Genomic DNA, 10,153 nt, shown 5'->3' with positions numbered 1-10,153 from the left:
CATTATTTTCAAGGTATTTGCTACATTTTGTTAATTACTCATTTTTATCCAGTTAAAAAAACAAGAAGTTCCCACCTTCCTTAAATCAAGTTCAGTTCATGAAATATCTTGATTAGCTTCAGGAATATTTCATTTTCTGAATTTTATATTTTCACAACATTTTCAAGTGTAGTATTGTTATGTCAAAATAAGCTTTGTATACAGTCCTGCAGGGTAAAACGTTTCTTTAACAAGGCATGGTGATGTAGAACACATACACAAAATCTCTTCACGGCAATAGCACATCTTACCTCGACCTCAAACAGTGGTAACCTTACAACATACACACTTCTATCGGTCAGAACGATCACACGATCATTTTTATCAAGCAGATATGATTTAAAGTAAAAATATTCAACAACATCAAATCACATGATTAGTTACGTGCATGAGACTGAATTATCACCAAGGAAACTTTATGAAATGAATATATACAGAGACTTTCTGCAGTAGCTATGAACTTTCGGCTAAGCTTTGCTTCAACAGTACTAGTTGTGGAATGTACTCATGGCGGTAAACACCTGCATATCTAACAACAAACCATGTAAAACAGTAAACAATTAATGATCTCACATTAGCACACACTTGATGAACGGAATATACAAGTGGTCATAATTCCTCAATGATAACACTCAAATCTATCCATCACAGTTTTTTTTAAACAAAGGTAAACTATCAAATACAGTTTAGTATTGACTATCAAGCATGAGAATCCACTATTTTCAGTTCTAATTCTTTATGTTCGGGTAAAGATTCTAACTTATTTCCAGAAATATTTTCGGTTTTCATTTGATCATATAAAGGATTGGCGAATGCGTGAGACGAATCGTGCTGCCCAGCACTGGGTTTTGTGTAGACAGCGTCGCCATTGCTAGACAATGTGACGTTATTGTCCTTATGTGTATCTGCGTGGTAACCATTCGCGGACGGTTGTACATTAACGTCGTACATTTGATTTCTCATGGCTAAACTGCCATCCTGTGAATGCTCAATTATATCGTCATGGAAACGTTCGTGAGGAACTTTAGCTTTCCGTAACTTTCTGATTTTTACAAAGCACACTGTCGCTACTATAGTTATGGTGAGGATGACAACAATCACCACTACAAACGCGGCTATGGCACCGCCTGATACTTCTGAAACTCCGGATTTTTGTAAGCCTACCGTCAAGTTGGAACTCATGGTAGTGTTAATGGTAGTTACAGCGGTAGGTTTATTCGTGGTCTTGCTGGTACTGGAAATACTCGAGGATTGACGTGTGGTAGTTTTAGTAGTCGTGGTGCTGGTCGTGGTAGACGATGTAGTGGTAGGTTTAGGTGTTGTGGTAGTGACGGTAAGTGTTGTAGTAAGAGACGTATACGTTGGCCTTAGTGTTGTCCTGGTCGTTGTCCTTGTTGTTGTAGGCTTTCTTGTTGTTGCTGTTGTTGTTTTTGATGGGGTCGTTGTTGTCGTGGGTAATGGTTTCGTTGTGGTCATTGATGTTATAGGTGAAGGACTCAAAGTGGTCGGCGGGTAATCTGAAACAACATAATTATCTAGTTTAGAGATGTACGTAAAATGTTAAAAAAAACAAGAGTTCCTTTGAACTGTATATGTCGCCTGCATAAAGTGTCACGGTCACCCAGAATTCGAACTGGATGTCAAAACTAATCTGTACCCTTCCAACAAGAAGCCATATACCAAATTTCATTTTAATAACTCAAAGGATAACCCAAAAGTCCGGAAAATAATATTTCCAGAGAATTTTCTAAGTACAAAGGGGCATTTCTCTGCCGAGAAGGGCCACAGACAGCCGGAAATCGAACTTTATATGTACCCCTCCAATAACAAGCTATATACTAAATTTCATTTTGATAACTCAAGGCATGACCGAAAAAATTTCGGAAAACGCGTGACGACGAACAGAGTGATCCCTAAGTGTTCGCCAGCTCTGCAGGCGACACAAAATGACTGTATGGTTCTCAATTCTTAAATAGGAAAAGTTAGCGTCGATAACCTGGTATATATATATACTATTTTTAATCGCTATAGTTGTAAATAATTAATTTGAGCTGTGTTCTATAACATTTGTCTTATATATTTGATCATAAAACGAATAATTGACCTTTGATGATCAGTACTGACCATATTGAAAATCACAAATGAAATTACGTCATTGCAAAGTAAATTAAACTATTAAAGATAATGATCGCTAATTATAAAGCACACACCCCAGCACATGACACCGACATCTTCAGTGTGATTACAGTTGTGTGTTCCAATTCCTCGATGGCTGCATTCAAATATGGAGCTCTCGTTTCCTAGGCAACGAACGTTGTCGAACCAGATCGGACCCGTCCCCCGTCCGAATGCAGCATCTTTTACAGCCTTTCCTCCAGCGAAATTGAGCTGCCTACATACGACACTAGCCGCTAGGTCGTCCCAGAAGTCATCACAGATAGTGCCCCACTGGTTAGGTCCTTTTATAAAAACTTCTACTCGGCCAGACAGGCTATCTTTGCCCCCAATCAGATGGACTTTAGTTGGTACTATGGATGTAAATACAAATATATCGAAGATGAGTCTTAGATATTTGACGTTTCCTAAATTTCCTATATGGTTTCTACATGTTTGTCCCTAGCATCAATAAAATGTCCTACAACATTAAGTCGTACGATGCTGGAGTTTTAATAGTTATTAGGCGTATACTCAAATCTGTTGTTACTCTTAAGGTTGCCATTTTAGAGAGATTCCATATTGTATTTCTCCCTATTTTCGAAGATGAATAATTTGCCTCAAATACAAACACTGGAACCTTTATTACGTTTCATAATGTCCATGAACAACACTACATTCATATTACTTTTTGTTCTTCAAACTTTTGGTAAATCGTGAAAACCAAATAATTGAAAAAAACTTTTACTTTTCAGCGCTTTATGCTAATGGTTTAAGTTGCTATTAACTTGTCTTATGCACTATTTTGGCTTACAATGTCATCTTATACAAAGCAACACCTCAAAAATGTATCAGTGTCTAACACACACAGAGACAATATTATGGAAGCTGAAAGAACAAATTACAGAAAAATAGAAACAAGAAGAATATCATTAAATGAGCGAAAAAAAATCGTCTTTTGTAAACATATATAATAATATGAAATAATTTAGGTCTTACAATGTATGATAAATAGTTATGTGTACTTACCGACCGTCTCGTTGTAACAGGCGGAGTATGCCCCAGGTTCGTTAAACATACACAGATCATCAAGAAACGATGAATTGAATCCAGTATTAAGACACGTCATCATTGTCTTCTCATTGCCCTGACAAAAGAAGCCGGTCACCCAGCGATTGATCTTGGGTAGGGATTTTTCTACATTGTAGCTAACGATACCGTCTTGGTAACCGAGCTGACGACACAATACTTTTGCATCAGCCGACTGCCATGACCAGGAGCATACTGTGCCCCAAACACCATCATAGAATATCTCTACGCGACCCTCTGATGACGGCTGCTGTTTACGAGTATTCAATCGGTACTTCATACCTGTTTGCAGTGAAGAAATTTGAATAATGCTTTTGTAAAATAAGACTTAATAATATTGGTTTTGTTAAAGAATGGTGTAAATTGCTATGTAACAGGGCTTTTGAATACACAAGGTAAGTTTTTTTTATTTTTATATCATATTTGCCTTTACACTTTATTAAGCAAACATTCTTATCCACATGTTGTATATGTATTTTTCAGTATGTCATATGACCATTAGTACAAACTCAAACGTCGTATAGGAAGATTTAATAAATATTTAAACAAACAAAAGTTTATAAGTTGTTAGAATCATGTGTGATCAATTCCACGTTGATTTGGAAAAATCCCCAAATAAAGCTTTTGCAAATTTCCATACTAACCTGATTTTTTGTAACACAAAATACCCGCGTCGTTAGAATTGAAGTTACAGTTGTCGAGATCTGGGTGTGGGTTGTGGGGGCAGTCCGTTAGTCTGTCCTCACTACCACTACATCGAACACTTCGCAGCATAATTGGGCGCCGGTTCTTCATGATGTGTAAGTATGCCAGACCTCCGGCATACCCCTGGTGTTTGCAAGCGACATTTGCGTCTCTGTCGTCCCATTCATGCATGCACACTCGCCCCCAGATTCCATTTTGTCGGACCTCGAGAATACCGTGCACCTGACTAGAAAGACTGTCAGGGGCGATCCGAACCTTAAAACCTGTAACGAAATTAAAATTTAGTCCCACTAAAATATCAAAAGTTTAATATTTTTACTCTCATTGACGGTATTTCTACTGTGTGCATTTTTTGAAAAAATCTAATTAATTGCCTTGTGTCTGTAAAACGGACTTTTATCTACAGAATCATAAATTTATGAAAAGCCTAGATAACGATGTTGTTGAAGCATGCCACATACCTGTGTCAATGACCGTTGTGTTACTGCAGTACACGGAAGCGTACATATTACTGCTGCACGTGCCATTGAACTTGCTAAAGCACTTTGTGATGTCGGTTTCTCCTGGACGACACTTCATGTTTGTAAATCCGATGCGTCCTGTCAGGTTACCGAACGCCGACCCGTTTATTGCACGCCCATCGACGTAATTTAAGCCAAGACTGAGGCAGGCGACTTTAGCTTCGAAGTTGGTGAACCCCTCATCACATACACCGTACCACTCTCCGTCTCGATAAATTTCAAGACCACCCATTCGGGAGTTGTAGCCTTCATTTAGACGCACTGAAACACGACATGAAGAGACATATGTAGTGCACCATTCTCTTACACAGACGTACTTGAACCTGTTCTAGCATTACCAGATATAAACAAATACATTGTCTGTCTTTTGAATAATAGTATAAACAACATATATACATGTGTTTGAGATCTACTGACCGTTCTGATAACAGAAAACTGAAGCGTCGTCCCTGTGAGAGTCACAAATGACAGGAAGCAGCCAGCTGGCCTCGGTGAACTGGTCGTTGAAACCCCTGTGTGGACAATTGTGAAGATTATTCTCTTTGCCAGTACACTGAACATGACTCAACCAGATGGCGCCCTTGCCCATCCCGTAAGCTGCCCCGGCTATGGCCACTCCCTCCGTGAAGTTAAGTTGTCGACAAAGTACGTTAGCTTCACGATTATCCCAATAAGCATCACATACTGTTCCCCATGTGTTGTCTATTGCGATCTCTACACGCCCGTAGTTCTTCCCACCACCACTTAAGCGGTACGAAAGACCTGTGAAGCAAACATCGAAATTGTAAAACTATCTTATTAGATATTTGAATATATAAGATTCTTACAATTTTTATTTACCAGAAAAATAAAGATCACATTTCATAGCTTTTATATCGTATTCTTCAATCCATGTGACAGATTTAATTATATAGAATACTGACCAGTTTCGTTGTAGCAGAGAACAGACGCTATGTGTGACGTGGTACAGTTGCCTAGAGTTAACTGTGTATTGTGTGGACAGCTTAGTAAGGACGCCTCGTTTCCGGTACAGTTGAAACCACTGAGCCAATACGGACCCCTCATGGATTCCATTACAGAGTTCTCGTCATGGAGGTATGCAATGCCGGACTGGAAACCTTGACGACGGCATATTACTTTGGCGTCGTTATCGTCCCAGTCTAAACCACAGATGCGACCTTGAACCCCGAAGTGATCCACCAATATCTGTCCTTTACTCTTGTCCTCTAACTTAAACTTGTAGCTCCCTGTCATATTAGAGGTCAATTATCTTGTGAGCATTTCATACTTTAAGCGTTTCAATTATACCAATGAAAATATTATACACACTGCAAATATTTTATATTGATTAATTTCATGTTTTCAAACAAACATACCTTCGTCCATCCTCCCCGCCTCCTCTTTGTGGAAGCAGACGACAGATGCATATTGTTCGCTGTCACATTTCTCCTCTCTAAGACATTCTGGGACAGACCTTTCCTGTCCGGAGCATCGCAATGTGAAGTTGGTTTGAACTGGTTCCGTTGTTCGTCCGTATGCGGAGCAACACATAGCACGTCCATCTGTGTATCCCAGTTCCTGGCAGACAAGACGTGCAGACTGATCGTTGAAACCCGTGTCACATACACGGAGCCAAGTGTTATTCCGATAAAGCATGACTGCGCCCGTATGAGCCAGCTTCCCAAATCCGTTTGATAATTTCACTGTAAAACGTACATTGCATTTCAGTATATATAAGTAGCAAAGAAATCGCATTAGTTATATGTTGAAGGTTATTTATTTGAACCAAAATATAATGTTATCAATACCGGAATACAACAAAGTGTTTCTTACCGTTTGTATAACAGAATACGCCTGCATCATCTTTGTGACTAAGACAGGACTGTGATTGGCTGACCATCCAGCCCTCGTGCGAACACTTATTAAGACTGTCCTCCCTCCCACGACAACGGAAATTGGCTTCCCATACTGTGCCTGTTGCCATGGTATTGTAAGGTCCATATCGCGGATCGCCTGTACTGTAACCTAGCTGTCGACAGAAGACATCGGCCTCTCGTCGATCCCAGTATCGACCACATATTGTGCCCCATTGGCCTCGTACAGACACGTTTATGTAACCGTACCTGTTGTCACCGCCCATCAATTTGTAATATATACCTGTAATGTTATGGAATAGATCCACGTGATGATAAAACTATACATTTTGGGCTTCCCTCTTTTTAGGAAAACCTAAAAAGTTAAATAACTTAAATTTCAGAAAATATTCAGGAACTATACAGATTAACTTATTACGTTAAAGGTTGCAGGGAAATCAAAACGCTACAGTAACATAATCCATCAAAGGATTTGCATATGGAAAGCCTGTATCTACCAATTATGTTTTGTAATAATGAAAAATAAATGAAAACCCCTTTCTATCTATGAAGATAAGATATATATGCAATGATTATAAACATGCTAGATGTTCGCAATATTATTTTTATGCTTCTCGAAAATTTTTGGGGGAGCAAATTGGCGAAGCCTTGTTTTCTTTATTATCGCTACATCGGATGTCTCTTTGAGAACGTTACATCACATAGATTTAATCTAGATTGTCTGCGGATTAATTCCTAATGATTTCCTTTCCTTTCATTTGCATTTACTTCATTACGAATTGCAGATGAAAACATTTAATAATCTTGTCTTTGATTGAAATATCAAACATTTACCATCATTGTTGTAGCAGAGGACACCAGCATAGGAGTTATTCATGCAGGATTTGACCTTGCCAAATCCTACATGAGAGCATTCGGACAGGCGAGACTCGTTCCCAACACAGTTGACGTTGGATGTCCAGTAGGGACCGCTGTACTCAAAGAAGACTAAGTCCGACTTGTAGTGGTGGTATGCCATGCCATTAGGGTATCCTAGTTCGTGACACACTACCCTAGCGTCGGCATCGTCCCATTCGTCTACACAGATCCGCCCTTCAACTCCCAAGTAAGTAAGGTTTACCTGGCCTGTGTATGAGGAACGACCAACCAGCTGCAAGGAGTAGTCTACAAAGGCCAAGAATCATATTCAGCATAAAAGAACTTCAGACATTGTGATCAAGCGTTTACTAGAATCAGATCACGAGCGCCAAGTACTTAAAAATGTATCAAAATATGTCCGGCACGTATGTTTATTCTAGGGAACTGATAAACGATAGTATAAAATGTTTTTTTTCAGATTCCATGCCCAATGTTCGTAAAGACGGGTTACCCGACTCACCTTCAGTCCTTGTTCCATTGTAACACACAATGGATGTATAATCTTGCGAATGACATCCAGTCTCCCGATATACCTCGGTCTTGTTACACTCTGTAATGTGATTTTCGCTGCCGTCACAATTGAACCGACCGACGACAGCGTTTCGGAAGCTGTACCCGTAAGGTGTACAACACAAGGGAAGACCATGCTGGAAGTTATGTAAACTCCGACAAGCCACGTCTACAAGAAAATATGTTAACTCAATGTTAGGTATGATGTTTATAGGACTTTGTGTTTTCTTTTGGATATTCTATGATAGATTAATACAACAGAATTGGTGTATATTTATTCTCTGCCCAGCTTACCTGCTTCTGTTTGGTGAAACCCACTCGCACACACAGTACCCCAGGACCCTTGAAGGTACACCTCCAAAATACCGTTGTTTTTGTAGTTGCCTCGATTTAATCTCACTGTAGATACATAATAAATTAAACAGATTACAATAAGCAAGATTCAGTATTATACTGAATTTATTCCATAATTCCAGTCGTGTATTCCTGCCTGCTACAAGTTTTCAAAAATTAAACAACAGCATTCAAAGTTTTATGCCAACGACATGAGTCTTTTAGTCAACGATAAAACAAATCAAATTAATAAAAAAGAGTCCGCGATAGAGTTGATTCAAAATTATTATTTGCAGTCGTTTTCAGCAAGTTTAAACTTCCGCGTTGACTCTTAAATATAATCATAATGTTTCTTCAAATGCAAAATCGAAAGAAATCCAATGATCTGCCAAATAGTCATGTGTATATTTTTCATGGTTTTTTATTCCTTATTTTTCAAAGATTGAGTAGATTGAAAGATGAAATGATAAAACCATAGTGACGTGCATTACCTCTATGAAAATATATCATGGCTTTTAAAGATTTTGGGAAGATCGTAGAAATTTGAACAATCGAAAAATGACTTTATTGAGTATTCGACATGCACTTTTCTTTCTTTATTTATTCGTCAACAAAACATACATTATTTTTTTTTTTTTTTTTTTTACAATTTCAGTTCTTGATTCAAGAACGCTTGTCAGCAATGTTTTGTATCGATGTTCTATTAAGACTATTATATGGTCAAACATGTTCTTATTATGTTAACTGACATCTCGGATTATGATGTGACATTTTTTCACCTCTTTTATTTACGAACATAACGACTGCATTGCCCACGTGCCTACCTGACTTAAAACATGCGACCCCAGCATCAGTCCCGTGAGAACAGTATCTGGTGTGAGACAGACCCCACGATGCCCTGCAGTTGAGGAAGTTCGTTTCGTTGCCATGACAGCCGACATTCGTCATCCATATGCTTACATCATGTGCCGCATCTCGTCTAGGGCGAACCTCCATGCCTCCGACGTAGTCGGGGATCTGTCGACAGAATACATCAGCATCCCGGTCGTCCCATAGCCTATCACATATAGAACCCCACTGACCATTGATCAACAGTTCCGCCCTGCCACTTCCGTCCACCTCGTCACCGATCCGGAATTGGACTCCAGCTACAATCAACAAATAAGTGGTCTTAGACGTCGGCGTAACTCGGAAAACGCATTATTTTTATATTATTTTGTTCTTAAACTTTAACCTAATAAGTTCACAATTTAAACGTGTATTCCGAAGTAGTCATTGATTAAAAATACAAACCATCATCTTTGGAACACACAACAGCTGCCCGAGTATTGCGCCCATTGCAATTGTGACTATCTCTGAATGAAGCCATTTGACAGTCTTGAAGTCTTTTCTCTGTGCCGTTGCAGTGAACACTACCTAAAATCGTGGGTATGCCATCACTCATCGCCGTCCTGGTGGCGTTACCGTTCCTGAAACCCAGCTCTCTACAAACAACCGTGGCGTCTTCGTGATCCCAATCCGTATCACACACGGACCCCCAGATACCATACCGTTGTACCTCCACGGAGCCGTAAAATAAGGAGTCCGGGACACGCACCGCCATGTCTGCATAGAAAAACAGGGGGAAATGATGTTGGCGTTTCCGAAGATTGTACAAAAGACACACAACCACAAATAACCGAAACATCGCCATTTCAGTGTGTGTTTTAATTCAAATATTATAGAAATTGTATACAAAGTGTATAGATATTTATTTTACCTAATGTAAACATTATTGTTCTTGGATTATATCCAAATTATATATTATACGTGTGCCATATCTTACTACTATTCTTAATGTATTTGGGTAAAGCAATCGGTATTCAGAGCACTTCATATTGAAATCAGCCAGAGCAAAATATTCAAAGAAATATTTAAAAATGAAACGTGTTGGAGGCTGAGATACTGTCTGTTATTACGTCTATTCAACTCTTCAACTAAATCATGTGCCCTTTCTGTTATTATAGATTT

The 10,153-nt window shown here is 39.0% G+C and overlaps 1 protein-coding gene across 1 annotated transcript in view; it reads right to left on the bottom strand.

The window, feature by feature from the left end:
• Positions 1-738: 738 nt before the first annotated feature.
• The window catches only part of LOC132560166 (deleted in malignant brain tumors 1 protein-like), a 42,057-nt gene continuing 32,642 nt past the window's right edge, over positions 739-10,153 (bottom strand). The window contains exons 18-31 of the mRNA XM_060224817.1: positions 9,437-9,748; positions 8,968-9,291; positions 8,105-8,209; positions 7,761-7,979; positions 7,217-7,546; positions 6,342-6,665; positions 5,885-6,211; positions 5,432-5,755; positions 4,926-5,270; positions 4,449-4,769; positions 3,927-4,250; positions 3,223-3,564; positions 2,250-2,567; positions 739-1,556 (exon numbers count right to left, since the gene is read on the bottom strand). Of these exons, the coding sequence (XP_060080800.1) occupies positions 739-1,556; positions 2,250-2,567; positions 3,223-3,564; positions 3,927-4,250; positions 4,449-4,769; positions 4,926-5,270; positions 5,432-5,755; positions 5,885-6,211; positions 6,342-6,665; positions 7,217-7,546; positions 7,761-7,979; positions 8,105-8,209; positions 8,968-9,291; positions 9,437-9,748 (4,733 nt within the window). The remainder of the gene's footprint in view (positions 1,557-2,249; positions 2,568-3,222; positions 3,565-3,926; positions 4,251-4,448; positions 4,770-4,925; positions 5,271-5,431; positions 5,756-5,884; positions 6,212-6,341; positions 6,666-7,216; positions 7,547-7,760; positions 7,980-8,104; positions 8,210-8,967; positions 9,292-9,436; positions 9,749-10,153) is intronic.

The sequence above is a fragment of the Ylistrum balloti genome, unplaced genomic scaffold, assembly GCF_031769215.1.
Source record: "Ylistrum balloti isolate Yb309-2 unplaced genomic scaffold, AGI_CSIRO_Ybal_v1 Utg371024, whole genome shotgun sequence".
Classification (NCBI taxonomy): domain Eukaryota; kingdom Metazoa; phylum Mollusca; class Bivalvia; order Pectinida; family Pectinidae; genus Ylistrum; species Ylistrum balloti.
The sequence above is the reverse complement of the archived record's forward strand: the minus strand, read 5'-3'. Positions and strand labels throughout refer to the sequence as shown.